Raw genomic sequence first — 27,921 nt, 5'->3', positions numbered from 1 at the left:
AATAAAATTCTTTCCAAAAAGCTTTTTGTGGTCTAAATTCGATATTAGTAAAACCGTCATTTTGGGAACTAAATAGTTTTATATACAATATTTATTTTACAATCGGTCGTTAAAAACCACACATTTAAAAAAGTTTTCCTTTAATTTCATCAATTTTCTCATAGTCTTTTGTTTTCCCTTGTGTATACATAATTTTGGAAGCAAAGATAAATGAATTCATTTTTTCAGTAAAAAAAATCTTTTTTACTAACGCTTGTATGATGACTGACTACATATAAGATGTAATTCTATTCAGAAGAGACATTAAAAGATCTTGCAGGGGAGACATTTCACTACAAATACCCTGATATACAAAGTTTTAAAACACTTTGAATCTTATTCATTGGCTCAAAACTTGTAACCAATAATTGGGTCATGTGAAGGAAACGAAGTTGTGGGTATTGTATTTTCACAGTGGCCTTTGAAAGGTTATTTTAGGTTAAGTTAGGTTAGGAGATTCTGATTCAACCGCAGGGTCAGAGCCCCCCGCAGGGGCTAGAAATAGGCAAAAAGCTACGCTGAAAATATTGTGAAAAACGAAACCCGCAACTTCGTTTCCTTCACATGACCCCAATAATTTAAGGTACAGAAGGAGTTATTTTGATTACCATCAATTTGTCGACAATTGCCTAATAACTTAATAATACCGCAAAAATAATATTTTTATCTGATTAAGTTCATTAATTAGCAAACAGTTTTGAACTTTATCAGAGTAATATTGATAATATTTATTTGAATCAGTTAAAATATAAATAGATATCATATTTCAATTAATATCTTAATGCTTTATGTACAGAAGAATTAATGCAGTTTATAGATACATATATACTCTTATTATTTAATTGAAATCATAAATATTTCCCAAATTTAAAATTACAAAAAAAACTTCTATTATGTCTGTGTTAGTTTATAACTGTAGAGACCTAATTAATCAAAATATAATTATAGAGTAAACAGTGAAACACTGTTTTTTTTTAACATGGATTTTAGGGGATGATAAATGATGATAAACAAAATTTCCCCTGCTGTGTAGGTTTAAACTAATGGATAAAAGTTTGAACACTACAATTTTGGAACTATCAACCAAAATTCAATAAAAGTACCCATGAATAAGATAACGTAGTTATAATACTTTGGGTATTAGTGTAATTTACAGTCCAATGTCCTCTCCCTCCCTGATATACCAACAGTAGGACGCCATTTATAAAATAAAACAGACAGACGGACAATAAAATGCTTCCCATTCTTGATTTAACACCTTAACATTCTTATTCAAAATTCATCTGTAAAAAAGCAAAATTTTTGTTTATCGTCTCAAGTTGAATTATTTTTACCGCTATCCTATCTAAACAGAGAAAAGAGAGTAAAATAGTAAGGATAAAGCTTATGGTAAATTACAAAAAAAAGGGGGGGGGGGGGTTTTAATGCAACCATCTCGTAATCAATGATTAAATGGCACTTACAATTCGAATTTCGATCTAAAATTTTGCATGAGTAATCCTTGGTAGGTCTATTTTCCCTAAATCGAACAAAAAGTTGGAAAAAGTAACGGCTGGCGGCTCAGCCGTTAAGCCGGTTTTTGGCTATTTTCAGGGCAAATCCATTATTAATTACGGAGAAATCAACTTTTTAAATGCTAGTTTTTAATTATTCGGTCTAAAAATGATAATCTTGGCATTTTATAGCTTCTACCAGCCTTTTTAAGTCGATTATAGCTGTTAAACAGCTGGTACTAGAAATTTTTAATAAGTTTATTGGTGTTATTATCGATAATTTTGCCCTATAAAAAGCCCCTAAACAGCTAAACGGCTAAGCCGGCAGCCGTTAGCCGATACTTTTCCAACTTTTTGTTCGATTTAGGGAAAATAGACCTACCAAGGATTACTCATGCAAAATTTCAGATCAAAATTCGAATTCTAAGTGCCATTTAATCATTGATTACGAGATGGTTGCATTAAAAACCCCCCCTTATTTCTTAAAGATAGTGGTTTTAGTAGGCAGAAAGGGAACGTTAAACTGTTCTATAAACACATTCTCTCATTCGTTAATTCGAACTAGATGTGTACAAACATTTCCACCAATAAAAAATCTACAGACGAAGTAATTTTGTGTGATTCCTTAAGATGCTTGGATCTTAGGTTTCATATTACCAGGTAATTAAAAAATGGCAATTACCTTTTAAAGTTTCAAATCAAAACATTACTTATTTTGAGGATTATTTGTATTAGATCAAATTCCCATCCCTTTGTTTCTAAGTGAGAGAGGAGGAATATACGAAGACCCGTTATGGGACATAAATGTACACAATTTACTGACTCTCACTCTCTTTTTTTAGTAGCGTGGCCACTCTATATAATCATATAAAACTGTCCGTTCAACCGTAACAAGGACATTCTTTTGCTCATATTTAAGTAGAACATGAAAATTAAAGCATAAGACACAAAATTAAACACCACTCCAAATTGATAATAAACAAAATTACCCCATATGTAGAGAAAGAGATCAATTTTAAGCCAGCGAATAAATGTATAAATAAACGTTGGGTACCAGAATTATTTACAGCCTAGTGTCCCTATCCCACCCCCTGATAAAAAATTATAACAGCAAATATACAGATAAACTCTTACAATAGAGTAGCTGTGATTTTAATCTTTCTTGTTTTAACTTTTATATCTCATTTGCTTGTAATAAAATTGAACAATCATTTCCAAATTTAACATTAACATGACTTTAATTGTTAAATAAACAGATCTATAGTATAGATGTATATACAGACAACTACCTCCCTTTCTTTTTCAACGACCTCTTTTGTCCGCTTCTAAATTATTTTCTGCTTCTTGGCTATGTTAATATATAAGCGACATCATTGGTTGATTTTCAATGACCCAATAGAAGGTGGTTGCGATGGGGAGATACAGTTATTTAACCCTTTCTCTCTCTAGTGTTTTACTCTAATGTTAAATAAAAGCATACTTTTATATGAACTTACTGTAAAAAGTGAAAGGACAATATAATTAGATTGTCATTTCTACCATGAGCGCAGCTGCCATATATAAATAATGTATGTCCGTCTGTCCATCCGTCGGTGTATCTTAGATTAAATAATTGTATTTTAACGGATTTTTAAAATTCAAAAAGTCGATTGTCCCGCATTTCTTAAATTGACAATACATTGATGTACATTGTACATTGTACATCCCCAATTATGATCAACAAATCTGTGCCTTTCATAAATAAAATAATTGATGAAAAATCTAGTTTGTACGTCCCAATTAAGATTTATATTCAGCAAGTTTTTTTTTAGCAACGAATGAGAAAACGTGTTTATAAACTTAATAAGCTGTACTTAATAAATTGTATCGTCCTAGCGATAAAACTAAATTATTGAAGGATTGATTTAATAATCGATATATTATTACTTGGATGTTGCACCAGATTTTCATGTACTCTAATAAAGTGATACCCACAGCTGGCTAAAATAACGATAAACCACATACAATAGCAATCTAAATTTACGACAAATTTTACCCTGTCAATATATCCACGTATATATCCTTTATCCATTTCTTTAACACAGTATAAAATAATCAAATCATAATTAATCCAACTGACAAAAAAAATAACATTTATATCAAGCATTACTTTTCCGGTTTAAAATAACAAATAAATGAACTATAATTACTTAGGTTTCTGTTATTATTCAAATAACACACAAGTGCCAAAAAAATATGTACTACGTCTAAATACAAAATTAATTAAAAATAAAATAGAAGTTTTATACCAAAGCACGTTATTAGTTGGCTGAAAACTTGGGGTACTTTATTGGATTTTGAGTCGTAGATTCAAAACTTATAGTGTCCAAACTTTTCAACCAATAATTTAGACCTGCAGTAAGGATAATTATGTTTATATCATGGGGGATGTGCAAAATTTAGCTTATCCATTAAGATCTCTGTAGAACAAGAATAAGTTTGCCAATTAGAAGCGCAGCAATAACAAGCTTGCAAATTTGCAATGATTCTTTTAGCAAGCATTGCCAATAAATCTCTAATAATAACATTTTTTATTGGATAGACTTTTGACTTTTAAGTTAAGGAATATTTTGGCTTTGAATTTAAAACTTACTTTACAGTTTGTTTATTTAAATTGTTTAACACCGTATAGTAATAAAGCAATTAATAGTAATTAAGTTAATTGTAATTAAGATAATAACTTAGTCAACACGCAAAAATGCAAGCATTTATGCATACGTTGATAAGCATTTTGTCTTTTTAAGTCTTGGTCTAATCTAACATTATTTTGATAATAAAATTACAGTTAAACAAAAAATATTTGAGGACTTGTTAAAACTAAAAGTAAATAATTAGGCCAGTATTGTCATTAAAACAATGCATTTGACATTTTTTTCTGACTGACATATCAAAGTATTAAATACGGGGTCGAGTTTACTTGTAGGCTGTACAGCTTATGATGTTGTCTCACAGAAAGTTTAAAAATATGTAAGTGCTGTAACTTGTTTTTGTATCAATCCATTCATTTAGATCTGATGTTTGTCGATTTGATTTGTTTTTTTTTGTGGTCAAATATGCATATATACTTATAGCTGTTTTCCCCCTATCCTCTAGGGGATGGATAAAATAGCCTAAAACCAACCTACAATCTAGCTAGGTGTACAAAATATGAAATTTCCCTTGTAACCACCAGTAAAGAAAATGTTTTGATACCATATGCCGCCGATAATGAAATAGTACGCAACGGATTTCAAGTATTGACATTAAAGTTTATTTCAAGTATTGACATAAGGGTTTATGTCGAGTATTTAGGAGTCTTCAAATTTTTAGGCCGGATTCGGATTCCGGATTCTTTAAAGAATCCGGAATCCGTCAAAAAAGTGGCGGATTCCTTGCGGATTCCGGATTCTTATTTTTGGCGGATTCCGGATTCGGATACCGGATTCTAGCAGTATTTTAAAAGGATCTTTAAAAAAATTTAAAAAATTTAGTGCTACATAAGTCCTATAATTTTAGCATAGCAATTAAGAATCTGTAATCCGCTATTAAAAATCGGATTCCGGATTCGGATTCCAAAATTGCCTAAAAATTGGGCAGACTCCGGATCCCGGATCCGGATTGTCAACCCTAGAAATATCAACCAATAATAGACTTCATTGGTACGTCAGTCTGTGAGTAATGCTATCAAAGACATTTATCTAATCTATAAATGCTTTATAGTTTTCTATTATATCATATCATTCTCTCTTTTTTATTTCAACACTGAACATCTGCTCCACTACTATGTCCGTTTGTCCTTCCATGACTTTTTTGTTTCGCTATTTATGAAGGTTGTCATCTTTGTTCATTTCGATTCGTCAGACTTGAACTAGACTGAGTTAGATAAAATTTAAATTAAGATTTGAATTGTCCATTTCGTCTAAGGGGGAATAAAAAAACTTTAGAAATAGTTATAAACATTGGACACTTCTAGTTTAGAACCAACCAATTAAAATTTAAGTACCCAAAGAACAAGTTATTTAAAACTTTGGGCACCAGTGTAAATTACAGTTTAGTATCCCCTCCATACAGGACACAATGTAATTTTGCGTCAGATAACACTTGATGCCCCCCGCCCCCTTCTGATTTTTTCTAGAATATAATTGTCTACAAATACAGTCTTTGTTACTTTTTAACAATCATTGCATGTCGTAGCATAAACCTTAAGTTTAAAAACGCAAATTAACATAAAAAATTGTTCTGAATAATTTAGTAAGTCGTCTAATTTTATGCAGTTTCAATGTTTTGTTTATTTCAAACTTTTGGTGTTCCATGATTAAAATTATGCACAAAATTATTTTTACTAATAGTTACAACCTAGGATCTAAAGTGGGGAAGGGGTTGGTTTTTCTAAAGAGGGGTAGCTCATGACCCCATCCCCCGTAAAATAGCCTAAAGCAATGGTGCGACGCATAGAGAAGTCCCTGATAAGAAGAGCTTAATCGGAGCTGTATCTTAAGCTTCATACGGATGGACAGACAGACATCCCTAATTTATAAAGATTCACATTGAGAATTTTAAGGACTTATTCTTCTATTTTGACTTGGATACAAAAAAAAGAATCTATTTAAAGTTATTTCAATAAACCAGTTGTATATAAGGTTTATTACTGCGGTTATTTCATTTCAAATACACAATGGTACTACTAAAATTTTTATTGGGGCAAAATTTAAAAAAAAATGTTTTAAATCAATTTTTAATATTAAATAAAAAAGTCAATTCTAGTACCTATAATATTGTCTTTGGTCCCAAAAATCATTCAATATAACCCACTGTTTGCCTTTACAAGAGATAAACTAATAGGTCCATTTTTGGGCATTTCAACCCACTGTGCGCGCTAATCTAAGAGAAACTAAGTTCCGCATCAGCAAATGATCAGTTTACACTGTGTTCATACATTGTTGCTTTAATTAAAGCAAACCAAAAAAAAAAATAAAAAAATCCCAAAGTTGGATCAAAAACTTTGAGTAGTTTTATTTAATTTTGATTGTTTGGTTCCAGACTAGTGTGTCCAAACTTTTCAACCAATATACTTTAATTAAAAAAGAGACAAGTATCTTATTACCATTGGGGATGTATATATCAATCTACTTCCATTGTCTAAAGGACGCCCAAGGGGGGTGGGGGTAAAGGAGTGATTACCCCCCCCCCCCAACGAAATAGTTTTCATTTTAACCCCCCCCCCCCATTTAAAATTTACCCCTGCCAACAGATTTCAGGAAAGGGGGAAATTTTACCCCCTCCCCCCAAATAAAAAAGCTTGGGCGTCCTTGCATTGTCTTATACCTTAAATCAAGAAAGGCAAACGGTTTCCTTAATCAATAAATAAATCTATCCAACAAAATAATTTTGGATTGTAAAAACATCTTTTTATCTCTCTCTTAACTTTCAATTTATAAAAACGACCTTAATTTGACATTAAGCAGAAAGATTACAATCGTCCATTTGTTTGCGAAGCTACTCTTTTAAAATACTTAAATGGGCAATAATTTTGTGTACACCCCCAACGAGGATAAATAAAATAAATCCCTCTATAGATAGAAATTATCGTATCATGGAAAGAAAACGAAGTTGTGGGTTTCGTCGTATTTTCACAGTTGCCTTTCTCCTATTTCTAGCCCCTGCGGGGACATCATTAACATTTACCTAACCTTACCTAAAATAACCTTTCAAAAGCTACTATGACTCCCGCAACTTCGTTTTCTTTCCATGACCCAAATTATCTGTAGAAAAGTTTAGATACTACTAACTTAAACCAACCTATCAAGACTTATTTAAATACCCAAAGTTTTTAAGCCAACAAATGAAAGAACGTATTAATAAAACTTTGGACACTATATAATTTACCGCCCAATGTCACCTCCCTCCCTGATTACAGATATAAAAAAGAGGTCTATGATTTAATTAAAACAAATTAGGACATCAAACAATACAAAGTAGTTTTTCTGTTTAATTAGCTACTAGTCCTTCCTTCTAAATGAATCCATGGCTAATTTTCTGCTGAATTAACTACCTGACCTTTCTTCTAAATGAATCTATGGATATTTTTCTGTTGCATTAGCTACTAGATCTTTCTTCTAAATGAATATGGATTTTTTTTTCTGTTGAATTAGCTACTAGAACTTTCTTCTAAATGAATATGGATTTTTTTTTCTGTTGCATTAGCTACTAGAACTTTCTTCTAAATGAATCTATGGATATTTTTCTGTTGCATTAGCTACTAGAACTTTCTTCTAAATGAATCTATGGATATTTTTCTGTTGCATTAGCTACTAGAACTTTCTTCTAAATGAATCTATGGATATTTTTCTGTTGCATTAGCTACTAGATCTTTCTTCTAAATGAATCTATGGATATTTTTCTGTTTAGTTAGCTACTAGATCTTTCTTCTAAATGAATCTATGGATATTTTTCTGTTGCATTAGCTACTAGATCTTTCTTCTAAATGAATCTATGGATATTTTTCTGTTGCATTAGCTACTAGATCTTTCTTCTAAATGAATCTATGATTATTTTTCTGTTTAGTTAGCTACTAGATCTTTCTTCTAAATGAATCTGTGGATATTTTTCTGTTGAGTTAGCTACCTGACCCTTCATCTAAATGAATCTATGCACATGATGAAATTCGCCTTTTCTAACCTTCAAATTTACTGTAAACTAATGATTAATTTCAGGGAGGGAGGTGACAATGGATTGTAAATTATAATGGTATCCAGAAATTCAAAACGTTTATAACGTTGGGGACTTTTATTAAATCTTGATTTGGTTGTCCAAACCTTGCCACCAATCATTTAAATTTTGTTTATTGGTGCTGTATGTCAAATTATTATTCATTGTCCCTGGATTCCTTTTAGAATTGACAGGATTAGATAAACTTGGTGACTCATTTAGGTTGAATAAATTCTTAGTTGTTAAATTCAAGTGTACAAATGCAGGTAGGGAAAGGAAAATGAATGATAAAGTAATCTTTTTCCTTAAATATTGGTTATAGAAATGGGTGCATATTACTTCACGAATAAGTATTCACTGGATATAGCAAGTCCACTTAGAAATGAGTATACCAAAAGGGGGGGGGACTTTTAGTTTTGGTTTCAAAAAGTGTCACTTTCGCCCCCCCCCCCCTTTATAGGGGTTTGATCAGTCTAACCATTGCAATTTATTCGCATTGGATAACCTTTCTGCAAAGTTGCAAAGTTTACATTGGTCCTAAAGTCTTTAAGTAACTTTCCAATGACAGCATTGTAAATATCCTACAAAAGTTGAAATTCTACTGTCAAAATAAAGCGCAATACTACTCTTAGAACCATTTTTATTTATTTCTTGTTTGTACAAAGAAGGCATTAGGTTAAGATAAAGTAAATAAACCATAGGATGAATTTAAAAGTAAGTAAAGAAATATATAAAAAGTAAGAAATGGAATGTTTTAAGTTACACACCATTTACAAGATTAGCAATTATTAAAACTTATTTCTTTTTTAAATGATTGAGATCCCATAATTAACAGTAATGCTGTTAGATGGAAAAAATAATACATCCATGAATATCGGACACCTTAATCCTTTAAGACCAATGACAGAAAGAATTGTCTAAGATTGCAATGTTTAAGGATTAGAAAAGAAAAAGAAAGAACTGCATTTAAACCTTTTTTGAAGGTAAAGATCATGTTCAGTCTTAAACAAACGTTAAGATTTTTGTACAGTTTGAGAAAAAAATACTTCAAAAAAAACTGTAATTACAGTTTTAGAAAGTCTTTTTTTGAAGGTAAAGATCATGTTCAGCTTTAAACAAACGTTATTTTTGTCCAGCTCAAAAATACTTCAAAAGCAAACAAAGTTTAATTTTTTATTCAAAGCCCTTAGGGATAAGACAGTGAATGATAATTTAAATAACCTTTGAATATGATAATAAACAAAATTACCCCTTTTTTAGATTAAAACAAAAGTTCGGAATCTACAATTGGAATCTGAACTACAAAATCAGGATTATATGAATGTAACTGTTGAGATTTTATGTTTATAACTCTTTGGGCACCCGTATAATATACAGTCCAATGTCCCCTCCCTCTCTTATCAAAGCGGAAGCCGTACTAATTAAGATTAATCCAGTAGTAATAAAAACAGATATCCATCTTAGTTTCATAATTTTTCCCACAACAAAAATAAAATTTTCACATCCTAGTTAATTAAGATTATTCTTCTAAAAAGCAGCCTTGAATTTAAACCATAAAACTCCCCAAAAATTGTCTTCCATCCATCTTTTTATTATAAATTAGAATGACCACAAAAATACCCCAAATATTAGAGCTAAAATCCATCTTATTAACAATTTTAATAAGGTCCATAAGTAGCGGAAAAAGATTGCTTGTCTTATCTTACACATGGACACAAAAATGTACTGAATTATATTATACTAGCGGCTTTGCCCCAAGAGGTTAAATCAAACCAATTTTTCGTATTTTAGATTTAAAAGAAAAATTTTTTAAAAATTTTTGGGGTGAAATTTTTTTTTGGGGGGGGGGGTGTAGTCGACCCCACTATTTTAATTTTAATTTTAAAAAGAAAACTTTTTTTTGGGGGGGAGGGGGTTGTGGGGTGTCCCACTCCCCAACAAAATAGTTATAAACCTTCCCGGGACCTATGAGAAGCTACCCTGTAAAGGAGAACCCGATCGGTTCAGCGGTTAGCGAGATCCTTCGCTACAAACAAACAAACTGTTTTGGATAAAAAATGACTTTTTACACTGAGTAAATTGAATTACTCCTCTTAAATTTTACTCTATGAAAAAAGTGTACGCTGTTTAAAAATGCCTATAAAATCAACATTTTTATTTAAAAATTCATTTTTAGCTTAAAATGTAAAGAAAATGGTCGTTTCTAAGAAAGTAGAAAAATCGAATTTTCAATGAATTTTTCACAAAAGTACATTCTTAAAAACCGGTTTTCTAAGTAAACAAACAAAGGTATAAAAAGTAAGAGTACAACAGAATCTTTAGTAGTAGCACATTGTTTTTTAAGTAGTAGTAGTAGTAGTATCTCATTATTTGTCTTTAAAGTAGTAGTATTTTAATTGTCTTTTAAATAGTAGTAAACAGTAATTGTCTTTTAGAAACTAAGTACACATCAGAGATTTATTTGTGTTAGTTAGCTCAAATTATATCTAAGTTTAGTTTAAAGTCTGAGTATTTTAGTTTAATTCAGTTGTATTATAAGGCAATTTAATTGTATTAATGACTCATATTTGTAAAGGTCCTATTAAGAATTAAGAATTTAGGAGTAAACTGTATTGAGTGAACCTAGTGGATAAAAGTGTAACTAATAACCAATCCTCTACAGAAAGCCCCATGCCTGCAGCTAATTGGTAAGTAGAATTTTAACATTTAACAATTAGAGTATTTTTTCTTCTGTGAACATTGAACAATAAGTAGATATTTAACTATTTAAAGCATATTTTTAGCTTAAGTCATTGTTTTAAAACAATTTATTGAGCCTGAAATCTAAAGAATTAGCTATTATTTTAAGTAAAATTGTGTTAACTTTTAAACACACATGTATTTTGTTATTATTTTGTGATTTCTTCATAATATTGGCGAACTGCTCCGTTTGCTATATTTATTAGGAAATTGTAGGGTTTTAGTCAAAATATTAGTCAAAAAGGTTATGGAAATATCATTTTAAATTGTTTAACATATTATTTGTTATAGTTCAACAATGGTTAGAACTACTGCAGTTGGAAGATTTTCATCAAACCTACCTATTTTATTGTTGTTAAAAGTTTGTTATTGGATTAATTTATTGTAAATACACATAATGTAAAGACAAAAGTTTTATTTATTTAAATTCTGGTATTCAAAATTATAGGTGTTCTATTGTGGTAAGCCGAAGCGTTTCAGCTCACCGGTTGCGAGTTCGAATCCAACGAGCCCTAGCCTTGAAGTATTCTACCAAAACAAACTAGCAGGATTTAGTCATACAGAAATTATATATTTAACTGAATACATTTACAATGGATGGTTACTATATATATACAAATAGATTATAACAATAGGTTAGGTTTGAAGGGGGTGTGGGAGACAAGGGCGTAGCCCGCGGCGGTAGACAGTCTGTGGGGGTAGCTGTGGTAAAAGGGGAGGCACCATCTCCCGGTTGTATAGTTGCATGAGGGGCGCGTGATTGCTGCGTGTCCGTGCCCCTCCCCTATTTAGCCAGTCCAGTTTGACCGCTGCGCAACGGGGTCATCTGCGGTCATGAGGTGAATGGTGATATAATAGGATTAGTGCAGAAGGCTTGACATGATAAGCCACTGCATAGCAACTCTGTAAACTACCCGTCCGTCTGTTGCCGTATTACCACAACCTCCCCTTCAAGGGCTGCGGGGCTCCCGAGCCACCAGGCCTTGAACCTGGGGATACGGCAGCCTCTGTCTGCGAACGACAACATCTTCCTGGGGCACAGCTCGGTGCAGGACAGCTCTGGCTATACAGGCTCCGCGGGACACTCGCTGCTCGGTCTGGCTGTGGTTGGATATCAGCATTGTCAACTCCCGGTTGGCTTCCAGCCGCGGGTTGGCGACAGCCAGGCCCCGTCGTTGGAAGTTTGGCCTTGTTTGCAGGACTAGTTCTGTCTCGGCTGGTAACTGAACACGGAGGCCTAGGCTCACTCTAGAGGCTCCCAAGGGGGGAACAACGATGGAGGAAGGCGCGTAGAATTCCATGGGGGCGCCTGCCTGGTCCAGGTTGCTCGGCCTCTTAGCTCCCACTCGGATGGGGACAGCTGTCATCAGTAGGGGACACATCGCTTCAGCTTCACCCTCTGGGGCCGCCACTTCCATCTCAGTGGCCGCTTCTCCTCCTGTAGGCTCGCTGCTGGCCGGCAGGGGCTCCATGTCAGCATCAGGGTTCCAGATTGCATCCCTAGGCGGTTCTGGGGCTGGCGGCGGCAGCGGTGGTTCGTTGGGATGGTGCTGCAAGTTCTCTTCTACAGGGTCACGATCCTGGCCGCTAGGCTGTGGGGCGGTGGCTGCCGGCTGGTACACTGGAAACTGTCCTGGGCCACTAGCTGGCAGCGCCGCAGCTCCGGCTGGCAGCTCCGTGGCGTCCTCGTCGCCGTCCAGGTTGCCTTGGATGTCTGTTGGAATCTGCTGGGCAGTTACATCTCCGGTGTATTTGCGCAGTCGGCCTACATGCGCGGTGATTTCCGAGATCTTGGCTGTTGGAGAGGCAGGTTTGATGACATAATGGACGTCTGTGGCTTGTCTCACTATCTTCCAAGGGCCAGTCCATCTCTTGGTAATCTTGGCTGACTTCCCTGGCACCAGGCGGGGGGCCAGATACCAGACCAGGTCTCCAACTTCGTACTTGGCCGTGCCTTCGTAGGCGGCCGCGCTTCTTCGGATGGTTCCCTCCTCTCCCTGCTGGATTGCGTCGTACACGGCATGGTATCGTTGCAGGAGAGCTTGGACGTTGGCTGGGACTGAGGCATATTCCGTGTCTGGCAGCCGGAGTACCATGTCCACCGGAAGCTTGGCCTCTCTCCCAAAGTAGGCCAGGAAAGGGGTCACGCCCGTGGATCTGCAGGCTTTGGTGTTGTAGGCGAAGGCAATGGCAGGCAAGTATGGCTCCCAGTTGTTGTCGTCTCTGTCCAGGAACAGCCGCATGCCTGTGTTGAGCGTCCGATGGAACCTCTCCACCCGGTTGGACTGCAGGTTGTAGGGCGGTGGATGTGTCAGGCCAATCTCGAGCTTGGAGGCCAGTTCCTTGAATACCTGGCCAGTGAACTCCATCCCATTGTCGGAGTGGATCTTCAGGGGACATCCGAATGTGGCCAGGTGGCGGTGCAGTAGGGTTTCAGCCACCGTGAGAGTGCGCTTGTTGGGGATGGCGTAGAGGCTGACAAACCGGCTGAACCCATCCTGACAGGTGAGGATGTAGCGGTTCCCGGCTGGTGTCTCTGGCAGGGGCCCCACCAGGTCAATAAACAGGACTTGCTGTGGATACCCCTGGCGGGAGGGCACGTGTATTCCTAACTTCAGCCTCTCCTTGGTGACCTTCTGTACACACTCAGGGCAAGTCTGAACCATCAGGCGGACATCACGGGACAGGTTGGGCCACCAGAAATGCATGGCGACGCGGGCAATAGTGGCGTCCATCCCAAAGTGCCCGGCCATGGGGGTCCCATGGGCCAGGAAAAACGCGTCCTGCTGGAGGGCCGAAGGCAGCAGGTATCTTGTCCTCTCCCCTGTCAGGGTCTGGTCGGTGGTGGTGAGGCAGCCATGCTCGTCGAGTCCCAGGGCTGCGAAGCGGCTGGCATACTGCTGCTCGTCCCGGTCCTTGCCTCGCAGCTCAGCCTTGGTTGGGGCCTTTCCGTCGGCCACCCACTGGCGGACACGGAGCAGGAGGGGATCCTGTGTCTGTGCCTCTAGGACTCTGGCCGGGTCCAGCCGTGCTGCGGAGGGTCTGCCAGCTGCGGGCTCGGCTCCCCTAGCTGGCAAAGGGTGTGAAGGTACTCAGCCTGCTCTGCTAATTCTTCGGCGGTGGCTGTCGGCATATTATCGTCCTCCCGGCGGCTGAGGGCGTCAGCATTGGTATTCTGGGTGCCAGGACGATGGCAGACAGTGAAATCTAGGGCCGCTAGCTCCTCCTGCCAGCGGGCCACCATCCCTGTGGATGTGTTCAGCGACTTCATCTGTAGCAAGGCTGAGGAATCAGTGTTGATCTGGAAACTACGGTAGGACAAGATGCCGTGAAATTTCCGAATTCCATACATGATGGCGGCCATCTCTCCCTTCCAGGATGGGTAGCGAGTTTCGGGGTCGGTTGTCTTGCGCCCCACGGCGGCAATGAGCCTCTCCTTGCCGTCCTGGCATTGGCTGAGTATGGCAGAGATGGCGCGGCTGCTGAAGTCTGTGGTGAGCTGCAACACGGCTGGTAAGTCAAACCTGGGTGGCGCTCAAACAGACATCGTTCTACTTTGTATTATAGATATGGGGATCATTTTTGTGACTGTTATTTCAAAACATAAAGATATGATAGGAGTTACAAAAAACAGACCGCCAAAGTAAAAACATTTACTAATTATAGAAAAGCTGTGTTATAAAACATTCTTGTAATTAAAATCTAAATTAAGTCACAATACTGTACAAGGACAAAGAAACATTGTTGTTAGCAAGATATTAAGGGTGAGACAATGGACGATAAATTGATAATACCTCCAAACAATGCTAAACAAAATTACCCGGCCCCTTCTGTAGATCAAAATTACTGGTTAAAAAGTTTTAACATTCTCAACTTATTGAAGTAAACAATTTAGAAATAAAAGTACCCAAAGTTTTTATCCTACAACTGACGGGATTTAAAACGTTGGGTACCAGTGTAATTTACAGTCCAATGTTCCCTCCCTCCCTGGTACTTAGCATCTTAATCCCAAGATTTTATATTTATTATGACTTCATTAATGCAATTCATTTGCATGGAAAGAGACAAAATTCCAAATTAATATTAAAAACTGAGGAATAATAAGGCATGGGTATGAGAACCATAAAATAGGATGGAGGGGACATTATGCTGTAAATTATGATGTTACACGTTATCACAATCTTTAGCTTAATAACTTTGGGGACTAATATTACATCTAGATTGGTTGGTACAAGCTAGCAGTGTCCAAATTTTTCCACCACTAATCTGTTTTCTTGACGAAATAAGTTATTTTGGGGGAGTACATCAATTTATCCACGTTTGTTTGCCCCAAGATCCCCCAAAAAAGATCATCAGTTTCTGAGTAAGTTTTATTATCTATTTTCAGAGGATTTTTATTTATGTTCTTGAACGTTAAAAGCTTTAAAAAGGATTCAGGGGCCATAAATCAAGAATATCCTTTTCATTTGATAAACTATTTTTTATCCTTTTGTTACTAACAATAGGTAATAAGATTTGATTTATAATTAGGATAAAATATCAAAATAAAGAAATGTATCATGATATTAGTAAGCCGAATTATTTTTATTAAAATTACTAGCGGTTACGCCCCTAGAGGCCTCCCGAGTCCCCACACCTTCAATAAGGACCTTATTTTTTTTTGATGGGGGGGAGGGTTTCTTGAGGCGATTTTTCTGGGGAAGGTAGAGGTACCCTCCCCCAAAATACTTATATATCTTCCCAGGACATATGAGAAGCTTTGTACAATATAATTCTAGCGGTACAGACATTTAGACATCATGTTACTTTTATATTAGGATTTCTGTAAAATGAGGATATCTTCTTTTGTAAAAAGGCATAATTCTTTTCATTCTACAGTATATAAATGTGTCTTTTAAAAGTATCTTTCAACCTTTTTTTTCTATTGCTTCGCGTTATAATGGTATCAAATGACTCTACATTTGTTTCTCAACCTCCCACTGTTTTTTTTTCTCTCTTTTATTTATCAATTCTTATCAGCTTGTTGTTTGCAAAATCTAGTTAATCTTAACTTCAGAGTACACTATAGGTAGGTATTTTATAAAACTTTCACAGATTTGAGGGATAAGACAATGGACTATGTACAATTATGATTAAAAATACCTCTTCTGTAGGTTAGAATTAATGGTGGAAATGTTTTGACACTGCTAGTTAGTAACCACCAATAAAGTTTTAACATTTATAAATCTTTGGATACCATTTCAATTTCCCCTTCCTCCTACCTTTAATATTATATTATTAAGATGTTACGCCTCTGCTAAAAAAAAGCTTAAAATGTACTTACAGACTCTCGCTGTTGCAGCTGACATCAGCATATTCAGCTCTGGCTGACAGGAAGGGCTGCTCGTGTTCTCTGTTCCATCTCAGGTAGTTCAACAGTCTCTCTCTCAAGCTGCGGATGTCGCTGTTGTCAATCTGCAACAATAAAGTATGAAAATTATTGGTTGAAACGATTAGACACTTTAAAACCAACAAATTAAATTAGAATAAAGGTATCTACACAAAGTTTTTAAGACAACTAATTAGATTACTTTGAAACAAAAAGGATATAGGGAAACTTTTGTCTTTAAGGAAAGAGAAGAAATTGGCCAGCTAGGTTAACAATTTATTAGGTTATGTGAGAATCTCTCTTGTATTCTATATTTTTTGTTATAAAACTTTGGATACGCTCATTATCATAATCCTACCTCAAAGACGAACTCTCTGTGTACTGACATAGCCTCAACCTTGGCCTTCTAATCATTAAACTTTGGGTACCAGTGTAATTTACAATCCAATGTCCGCTCCCTCCCTGCAACAAAATCATAATCCTACCTCAAAGACGAACTCTCTGTGTACTGGCATGGCCTCAACCTCGGCCTTCTCTGCGCTGTTGACCTCTCCCTCCTCCTGGGTGGTGGGGCTAGTCTTGTCCATCTCTACCAGGCCACTCTCAACCTTGTTCTCAGTTACAGCTTCCTCAGCCTTAATAAGAAAATATTTTTATTAATGCAGGGATCTCAAGGGATAAGACAATGAACATTAAATTAAATTACATTACCAAATACAAAAAAAATATAAAAACTTCTTATGGAAATTGAAAGTGTTGGTTAAAAAGTTTAAGACACAGTTTAACAAATCGATGTTAAATAAAAGTCCCAAAAGTTTTTAAGTCAAATCCCATTGAACCAAAAGAAACATATTATAGGAACAATCCGACCATATTATGGGTTAGAAATAGTACATATTTTGGTAAGAAGGGCAGAGATCTAAAGGGATAAGACAATGGACGACAAATTAATATGCATTTAAGTTCATAATTTAGGCTTGTCCTCCCTTTAAATAATCTAAAACCAATTCTTTACCTTGACTGGCTCTTGTCTGAATTCAGGTGATTCTTCCTGGATCAAGTTGGAGTTCTCCTGCTCCAAGAAGTTGGGTCTCATACCTCCAAACTCCATGGACATGTAGGGGTCCTAAATGGGAACAATTATGTACATTGTACACAGATAATCGCAAGAGAGAATCAATTGAGCAACATTTAAGATAAATAAAAAAACATTTGACTTTTAAAGAATCCAATATCTATAGAGCACATAGATTTTTAACTCCATAGATTTTGAGGTATAAGACAATATCCCATAAATTGATGTGAAAACACTGTGAAAACAAGCAATCATGATTATTACCAATTAAGTACCCAAAGCTTTAAATGAAACGAATGTGACAACATTTTAATAAAACTTTGGGACCAGAATAATTTATAGACCAATGTCTTTCCCTCCCTGAACTAAACTTCAGCTTATTCTATTATATCCTTTCCTGTTATTTAACTAAACAGACGAACCTGGACGTATTGCTCGGAGGGGATGGAGTAAGGGTCGATAATAAAGCTGGGTTGTTCACTAGCTAGATGTTCCTCTGCTTCGAGGGCAGGTACAACCTACAGATATTGTCATCCTTATAACTTTTATTATTTACTAGATTTTTCTCTTCTGAGTGAAAAAAAGGATAATTGCAGCTTATAATGGGAAATATTGAGTTGGTGGAGGGGGGGGGGGGGGTGTCTTAACCCTACCGGGCTTAACAGTACCCAGTTTAACCTGACCTTACCAGACCTAAAGTAATAAGACAACCAAACGAAAATCTACCCCTACCCCCCCCCCTCATTTTCTATTTATTTCCAGGGGGGCAAAGGAAACCGCCAAAAAAATAAACTGACCTGCTGATGATCTCCTACATGCTGGACGAAGGGATCAATAAGCTCGACATCAGATTCGTTAAAGTCCATGTCCATGGGGTTCACGTGAGACACTGAAATTATATAACAATCAGATTATGCTAATTAAAGATTAAGAAAAACAAATACAATATTCCATTACTAGCAGTTGTGCCCTAAAGCATACAGTGCATATAAACAGCCTAAAGCCATCTTATGTCTTCAATATAAAAAACTAAATATGTAAAGCTTCCCTTTAATGGAGAACTCAATCGGTTCTTCGGTTATCGAAATCTTAAGCTACAGACAAAAAATCTTGACACTTTAAACATGAGGATTTATAGGAAATTGTTGCAGGCAAGAGAAGATGAATTCTTATACAAGGGAAGGAATGTAAATTAATTTTAACTCCATTGTCCTATCAATGAATCCCTGGCGTTTAAGTGAATGAGTTTGAATTGCATCTTGTTTGTGATAAGTCGTGAGATTATTCTCACTGCAAAGCCATCACAAAAATAAGATGAAATTGCCCCAATCGTTAAAGTAGTTAAAATAATACATAAAATCAATTACCTACTATGTCTTCACTAAAAGGATTGCTTTATATTTTAACTATTTCAAAGATATTGATACGCATATTTTAGGTAAAGATCCAAAATAAAGAGAGCTAATAATACAACTGAGATGATCGATCAGAGAAGCCTGCATATGTTTTATTATAACTAGAGTATCACATTAGACAATTCCTAAAGATAGTTAGATATACAATCTCTACTTAATTCTATTTGAATTTAAGCAACAAATTGCTGAAATGATTTCTTCATTTTTACTGAATTACAGTTTATTCTTCTTGTTCACTTTAGAAGATTGGGACAGTTTCCCCAGCTATGAGTTTATCGTGATTATAGTTGATGATTTTGATTCTTGTTGGGGATGATATTTTATTTTTCTCAAAATCACCCTTTTCAGTTGACATTTTAATGCAACAAGTTTTTTTTGCGCATTTTGTCATTGGACACAAAAAATACAATTTTACATTGCTCATTATTTCAAAGAGCAGTTAAAAAGCAATGATTTTACTATTTTTTTAATACCTAGGTAGGTTGTTAAAATCAACATTTTAAAAATGCAATTTTCATAAAATATTAAATAAATATCCAATCACTGGTCCCTAACCGCTAGTTTTCAAACTATTACCAAAAAAACATATATATTAAAATTTAATAGATACCTAGGCAATTTAATAGTTACCACTTAGTCAACTATTATAACCCTATACATGGAACGTCCTTTTTGAAAACATTTAACAATTTTTTTCTTTTTAAAAACTTAGTTTACACATGTGGGAATAAAATGATATTTCTTCAAATCTTACTATGAAAAAATTAAAAAATCTGAAACAGTTGTTTTCACATGAATATGCATTAATTAGCCTATGAGAACTATTAGGTAATAAAAGTTTTAATCATAAAATTAAAGGGTGTCTAACAAAATCGATCTCACTAACTAAAATTAAACCTAAATTTTTTATGCAAACATTATTCAAGGTAATACAGTTCATACTTATGTAATGGGAAAAGCAGGGTGTCGGAGCCGGAGCCGGGAGCCGGGAGCAGCAATATTTTTGGTGGAGCCGGAGCCGTATTTTTCGTTAAAAAAGGCTCCGGATTAGCTAAAAATGATTTTTAAAAGTAATATTGTAATTTGGCAACGGTCTATTTTCATATAATAAACTGAAAAACTATTGGTACTTAACAAATAGACACACATCCTTCTACTTTTATATAGCTTTAATCAAATAAAAGCAAAATATTTTATATTATTTATTTTATTTTATCAAATTCAATAATGAAAAAAAAATGATATATTAATATTAAGGTAGGAGCCGGAGCCGTATTTCCAAATACAGCTCCGAGGAGCCGGAGCCGGAGCCGCATCAAACTTATACGGCTCCGACACCCTGGCCGGAAAAGTATTTAATTTTCCAATGGGGCAAGGACTTAAGTTGTGGTGACCATAGGTTTAACATATTCTTAATGTTTTTGTTATAAAATTTACAATCAAATGTAAAAATGTATTTCGTTCTTTTTTTAAAACACCATTTATTATCTAACGTTATCAAGCTTCCTCAATAAATTTGATTTGCCAATTACTTGTTAATTTTAAACACCAAAACTTTGCGAGTTTTAAGCAACCTTGAATTTATGAGGAAATAAATGATATTTATTCTAACCATATTTATGCCAATAAAGTAACTAATATATTTCATTGGTGTAATATTGGCTACTCGGAGAAAAAAATAACTCAAGTCTTAAAGCTTTTTCCTATGATTTTAAAGTATATATAAAGCTATAATATATACCACTTTAAAAGTTAAAGCTAGATTTAAATAAAAAGAGTCTTATTCAAGACCGAAGATTATTAACTTCAAGTTGGTAAAATATATCAACCTAAACTGCTTGATAACTAGAGATTTTAAATTATTCCTATTGCTTCTATGCTATGCCCACTCGACGTTGATATTTAAAGTTTTTTTTTAGAATTTCTTGACTTAAAAACTACTATTGACTAAGGACTTCCAGATAAGGGTAGCACAATTGAAGAGTTGGTCATATCATTTGTTTATGAACTTTATTAAGCAAAATGTGGTAAAATAAGATTCCATTTTGTATCTGCTCCTAAACTCTTAGTTTCCAACCTTTAAGTAAGCAAACCTTGTTTAAGAACAAGCCAAAGGTTTGAAGAATTATTATGAGAAGAAACAGAATTAATCTTCCATGCACTACACATTCAAATGCAAAAGTGTTCAAACAAATCCACTAAAAGTCAAGAAACTTTTCAGGAAGGTCTAAAGGAGGGGGGCACAGTGGGTTTTTTGGCTGTTTTGGGGATTTTTTAACTTTATGAGTCACAAATACCAACAAAAGCTTATTTTATCTAAAAATAAAGTTAAATTCTTTCATATACAGGTTATAGCTTATGTAATATAACATATTATATACATATTATTGTGATTTTATATAAGAAAAATGTCCCTAGAACTACTCTACTCATATGGTTAAAAGTTCGAAATTTCTGATATTATTCATATTAAAAAAAAATTATTTTAACATCGACTGAGACCTCAATTAAAACTTTTGGAGAGTTTTTAAGGTGTATATGATTAATATACATAATATATTATTCTAAGTTATCAATAAATAGTATACAGGGCTCGGCAGCTGCGCATCAGCTGTGACTAAGCCGTAAATTTAAACCCATTTTGATGCTTTAAAAGATTTTTGATAAGAGGGATTGTTATACTTGGGTCAGGTTCAAACTTTCAGTTGATATTTAAAATTGTAAATGGTTTTCCTAAGGTATACAGGCTGCCGAGCCCTGCAAACATACACCATACAAAATAGGATAAAAATGTGATGTTCTTCAAGATTTTATATGCATTCTCAATTCGATACTGATTTTAAGTAAAAATATTCTTCTATTCTTCTGGGTTCCAGGGGCTTTTTATTTAAAGGGACAGCGAAGCGCTAGAAAAATAGCCTAAACCCATCCCAAGTCTTAAATTTGAGAATAAATTAGCATAAAACCAACACAGGGTTAATTTAGAGAAACCAATCGGTTCAGTATTCACTGAGATCTTAATCTTTGGACAAAAAAAATCCTACTACTTTATATTATAGGATATCTAAGAGTTTTTTTTAATGTATCGTGGTATTGCTTATACAAAATTTTTTTTTAACTTCCTTGTTGATCGTTTTCTTTTAACTATCTGCTATTACTTATCAAATATGACTTTTTAAACATTAAAAAAATATAACATATGATATCAGTCCGTAACGCTATGGGGGAAATGTAATTTTCACAGCTAAAATATATGTGCATCTAATCTATACATTATCTTGTCCGTTTATCTGTCATGCTTCAAAAGAGTTTTTGCTTATTATCTCTCTCTTTTTATGTTAAACAACTGCTCTATAACTCAATTTGCCTTTTTTGTTTATGTCAAGTTTTTTGGTGCTTTATTACTTATGGATGTTGTCATCCTTATTATATTGTAAAATCTTTTTTAAAAGTGAAGCTTTTCTATAATTAGTGTCCGTCCGTACGTCTGTCAATCTGTTTGGAACGGATAACTTTTTTTCGTTAATATAGGCATGTTAGAATTGTCTTATCAAACTTTACTTATCATACTTTGCATGGTGATTACTGTAGTAGTTACGTACGATTTAGAATGTGTAGCAACTCTATAATCATAGCCAGAATGTCCACTTTTAACATGGCAATTTATCCTGTAATTATTAAGTTTTTCAACAAATTTACTTACATTTCTGTTCAACTTTTATACATTTATGCTCTGATTATTTATGACAATCTATAAGTGGTAATGTTCGTTTTTCCCACCGTCTCAGAGCTTCGCTTTAATGGATGTTGTCATCCTTATTGTTTTCAAATTTTAATAGTTGGATGGAATATTTTAGTAATACAGTAAATGAAAGTGGATTTAGGGACTACTATAAATTTAGAAACCAAGGCCATTGAAAGGAAAGAACAATATAAATTAAGTATTTCAAACAAAGTTAAAGGACAGACAGAAAAAATAGTGGCTTAGAAATCAAATTTAATTTAAATGTTTCAGAAATACAGAAAGGAAGACATACGCACATTTATAAAAATTGAGCAGCATTGTTACTAAAACTATTTCATAATAATCATTGTATATATGTTTTCAGTATATCCCATAATATAAAGTACTAAGCTTTTTTGTGTGTAGCGAAGAATCTCACTCACCACTGAACCGATATGGTTCTTTAGAGGGAAGCTTCTTATAGGATGGTTTTAGGCTATTTCATTTTTATAAATAAGCCTGGGTATTGTTTTAAGCTATTTTTCTGCCCTTCTATATCCCTTCGAATACCCTAGATGCTAGGGGCGCATTACCATCAATGAGGTAAATCTTTCCCCCCCCCCCCACCCAAAAAAAAGCTGTCTAGGATTTCTATAATTAGGGTCAGTCCGTACGTCCCTGCGTCCGTGCGTCCGTAACGTTAGCTTTTTCGTTAACTTAGGCATGTTAGAATTGTTCTATTGATTCCTGTATTAGTTCTGTACGATTTGGAAAGCGTATCAACCCTATAATCATTACCAGAATGTCAATACGTTTATGTTGATTTTCAACTTATATTATAAGTACAATATTATAAGCGAAGCATCTCTATAATCAATTCCTAACAATGTCCGTTTACCCTTAAACAGTATTTTATATTTAAGAACTTTTGCAACAAATTTAGGCAAAATTTTGACAAGACTTATTTATATATACTTTACATATTCACGCTGTTTGTCTGTCACCCCGTTTCAGAGCTTTGCTTTTATGAATTTTGTCATCCTTGTTCAAATATAAATCAACTGGTTGTCAGACCATTACCGATAGACTAAGGAATTAGTAAATTATAATCTGGATGCTTCTTAGTATGGTAATAAAGTCTTTTAAATAGCAGCCGAGAAATTCACGTTTTCCCTAATAATGTTTCTAACGGACAGATGTACCAACAGACGGACGTATCATTTACAGAATAGCTTTGCTATTAAAAACGAAAAGGTAACCTTTAAAGATTAAATATGTGTCTTATTACATTATATCAATTTTTAGTAGTTTGACTTCATAATGGTATTTAATTTATATTAATACAACTTCACAGTATCTATTTTCTAAGCTGGATTTCTCATTTGGGGCTACGAGGTGCCAAGAGTTATGAACTAATCTTGAATTATGAATACTTGAATTTAATCAGGGCCTAAATAACTTTTGGCACCTCGTAGCCCCAAGTGAGAAAAACCTTTAAACGTAAAAAATACATGTTATTTTAAGATGCAATATTAGGTGTTCTTGGATTTTAAATTACAGATTTATGACAACTTTTCTTATTTTTCTTTCCATTTTAAAGTAGAAACATCTGTATATATCAATGAAATATTGTTACATATCATTTAATCAGATTTTTACACCAAGTTATTCTAGGAAAAAGTAGGAAAAGCAATGTATGATGATTTTAATGAAAAAATTAACTTTTAAAAAATATTTCTTTGACCACGTTCAGCAAAACGGCTGTATTTTGCCTAATTTTGTAGTATATAAAAAAATCTGTTGCATGGCAACTTTTGAATGGTAATACTAGCCCCTGGGACATTTAACTCAAAATTAAGGAAATTTAAAAAATGACCAAAAATCCCACTGTGGGGGGGGGGTAAATGATGATAATGGATGATTACCCTCAAATGAATTTGGGGATGCCGTAGGCGAATATTCGTCTAGGTACCATTATAAAAACTAAAATTAGTGCTAAAACATAATTTTGCTTCACTATATGAACACTATAATAATAATAAAAAAAACTGCTTGGTTGTTTCAAAGTTGCATGATGTAGTTATGAATTGAAAAAAGGTGAAGTAGTTGTGTAGGTACGTGTGATATTAAGCAATCATGTGTGTTTTATGACTTTTGACCATGACTAAGTTTTTTGTTTATTTGAAGGTGTTAAGATCATACACATAAACGTTAATGTTTAAATAAAAGGGAAGGGGCACTATTAAGATATCCCGTAAAATTGTGTTTTGTACATATTATAGAACATCGTTGACAGCCAAAAAATCTTATGTTAGATTCTTTTGAACAGGTTTTTAGTAGTTCTATCGAAATAGGCATCAAAATTCAAAACATTTATTTTTCGGGTATATGCCGCACTTCGAGGACGCCAAAGTTTTATTGAGGGAGGGGGGGGGGGTAAATAAAATGAGGGGTTTAAGTTTGAAGGTGAGCCTATTACCATCCCCACAAAAGAAACCGCCCCTAGAAGAAAATTACTTCGCCAAAAGTAAAACCATTGAAAGTGAGGAAGGTCGTCTAACCCCCATTCTAGAGGCCTCTAGGGGCGAAGCTAGTAAAAAATAAAACAATAGGTACTTACATGCATCATTGCCCATGGTGGCCTCCTCATCAATCTCAATAAGCTCTCCGTTGTTGAGGTTGTAGTGCTTGGTCTCGGAGTACCCGGGCCCGCTGCGACTGATGATGATCTCGCCAGTTGACTCACCATCCTAGGATAGAATAAATAGAATAGTTTTAGGCTATTTTTTCTCCCTTTCCCAAGATGGATGATAGCAATTAATGCCTTAAATAGTGAAAAAAATAAATAATATAAATTAAATATTAAATATAATTAAATAAAATTGAATGATAGCGCAACTTTCATAATAACAGGGAAAGAGCGGACATTCAAATATAATTTATACTGGTTAACAACGCGCGTTTAAAAACCAGGTTTCCTTATTTGTTGGTTCAAAAGCTTTGGGAACTTATATTGAGTTTGGTTTTGTTCCAAATTAAAGTGTCAAAAGTTTTGAATCTTGAGGAGTATTTTGTGCATCATCATTGGGTCTGGGTTTGTATATCTATTAATAGTCCATTGTCTTATCCCTTAACATCCCGGGTGTATTGTAGATAGTCCGTCTGTCCGTAAAAGGATCTCTACATAACAAACAAGCATTTACCTTCAAGTTCATGAACTTTGAGAAGGGATTCATATCCATGTTCATGTTCATGACGGAGGAAATGCGGGGAATCTCTGGCATGCGCTGCATCATCTTGTTTGCTGTCTCGAACAGCTGGCTGAACACGGGGGCGGGGTCCTCGGACTGCTTGTGCCCAAAGAAGCTGTCCATGGGGTTGATGTTGTCGGGACGACGCTCGATGGGAATGACAAAGGATCTGACAATGGGTCTGTACTCCTCCTCCTCCTATAAAATAAATAGTACAGGCTACGATATAAATTAGCTGCCTATCTTTATATAAAAGTAATATATATGTGTGACGTGTGTGTAGTGAAAGATCTCGCTAACCGGGAATTATCAAAGATTGAAGATAGCTGGTTTTATGTGTTAATCTTTTAAAATAATTTTAACTAAAGCTTAGGTATTTATGACTATTATTCAAATAGTATGACAGGTTTTATAGGTACTTTATATAGTTAGCTAAAAATCATGTAGCCTAATGTAAAATGTAGAAATAAAAAAATGTGTCTTAATAATGTTTTTGATAGAATCATAAATCCTAGGTAGGTATTTTGAATAATAACCTAACCACTAACACTTCTATTAACATACCCCATCCCCAGCATTATTTTTACCTGAATGATGTGTTCAGGAGCAGTATTTTCCTCCTGGAGCTGTCTGGCAAAGGTCTGCTGCATAATTGTGTTAATTCTGGGCATAATTCTGTACAGTTAAAGAAAATATAACATGTTGCTTATAAGTAAAAACAAGGATGACAAGATCCATTTATGTAAAAGAAAGAAGACAACATATATATACAAACGGACAAAGTGAGTTATATAGACGATTGTCATAAAAAAGCGAGAGATACTTTTTCAGAACATTATTGGCAACTTTTTATTATATTTTCTTTGCCTGTTGAGAAGTTGGACAAATGGTGGGAGGGGTTGTTGAGGTTGTTGTTGTTGTTGTTGAATAATCATTGGAGCCTCAGTCTCGATGGGTAGGTCAATCTCTTCCATTCTAATAAGAAATGTAAGAGTTAGGTAGGTACATTATTAACAGCTAGCGGTTGAGCTCCTGGCATCTAGTGGCTCTGTATTGTATTAGAAAGGGTAGGGAACAAAAAAAAATAGCCTAAAACACCCCTAAGACTTAAAATTAAAAATAAAATAGCTAAAAACCACCCTTGGACATATGTAAAGCTTCCCTGAAATGGAAAACTTAATCGGTATCAAAATCTTTAGCTATAGTCAAAATATCCTTCTGATTTTATTATTATCAATTTTATTTAGGTAATATATCTGTCATAAAATATCAATATAGAAAGTGTTACTTTACTGTTAAGAAATATTTTGTAAATGTTTTACCGCTAGGTAAACTATTTCCGAATATCAAAACTAATACTGAAAAACAAAATTACCCCTTCCCTCATGGTTTAAAGTTTGAAAACTACCAGTATAGAAACAGCCCATCAAAATAAAAACAAACCAATAAGATAACATGAATATAAAACTTCAGGTACCAGTGTAATTTACAATCCAATGTCCCCTAACTCCATGCAATCATATGGTTAATAGATCAGGTGGTTACCTGGATGACCTGGGGGCAGCCTGGAGGCTCTGGAACTGCTGCTGCTGTGCCTGGAACTCCTGGTTGGCCTCGACAGCTGCATTGTAGGTGAATGAACATCCGGCCTTGCAGGACTGGCTCTGCTCTCCGAAATACCTCTCATCACAACCTTTACAAAATATCCATGTCACATCTAGGGATCTTTGGGGATAAGTCAATCGGCTTTAAATTAATGTACATGACCGATGATGTAAAACAAAATTACTCCTTCTGTAGATACAAGTTTAGACACTAGATGTTTGTTGTTGTATTGGCTGCTCATAGTCCATATTCGTGTCCAGGTTGTCATCAGTAGGTGGGGGAGGGGAGGCTTATGGAGGGGGCTCTGGAGGGGGGCGTTGAAGAGGAGGGAGGCTGGTGAAACTGGGGTGTGATGATAGGAAGGCAGCTACGAGGGTGGGATTTTGCCAGAGGTCAATGGGATTTAGGTTGGTGGGGTTATTAGGGCAGGAAAAGAGGTGTTGGACTGTTTCAGGGGTAGGATTGTTGGGGCAGGATGGGCAGTTG

At 34.9% G+C, this 27,921-nt stretch overlaps 1 protein-coding gene across 2 annotated transcripts in view; it reads right to left on the bottom strand.

Annotated features, from left to right (window-relative positions):
* LOC145325902 (uncharacterized) overlaps nt 1-27,921 on the bottom strand; it is a 57,651-nt gene that overhangs the window by 23,069 nt on the left and 6,661 nt on the right. Inside the window, exons 3-12 of one of the 2 annotated variants that reach the window (XM_080168905.1) lie at nt 27,376-27,523; nt 26,698-26,805; nt 26,418-26,505; nt 25,783-26,028; nt 25,200-25,329; nt 18,238-18,329; nt 17,863-17,958; nt 17,381-17,491; nt 16,851-17,000; nt 16,321-16,451 (exon numbers count right to left, since the gene is read on the bottom strand). In XM_080168905.1, the coding sequence (XP_080025031.1) occupies nt 16,321-16,451; nt 16,851-17,000; nt 17,381-17,491; nt 17,863-17,958; nt 18,238-18,329; nt 25,200-25,329; nt 25,783-26,028; nt 26,418-26,505; nt 26,698-26,805; nt 27,376-27,523 (1,300 nt within the window). The remainder of the gene's footprint in view (nt 1-16,320; nt 16,452-16,850; nt 17,001-17,380; nt 17,492-17,862; nt 17,959-18,237; nt 18,330-25,199; nt 25,330-25,782; nt 26,029-26,417; nt 26,506-26,697; nt 26,806-27,375; nt 27,524-27,921) is intronic. The other variant, XM_080168912.1, reaches the window with a different exon arrangement.

The sequence above is a fragment of the Acartia tonsa genome, chromosome 1 (genome assembly GCF_053477335.1).
Source record: "Acartia tonsa isolate MP-2025a chromosome 1, ASM5347733v1, whole genome shotgun sequence".
Taxonomy (NCBI): Eukaryota; Metazoa; Arthropoda; class Copepoda; order Calanoida; family Acartiidae; genus Acartia; species Acartia tonsa.
Note: the sequence above shows the minus strand (reverse complement) of the source record. Positions and strands in the feature narration are given on the sequence as shown.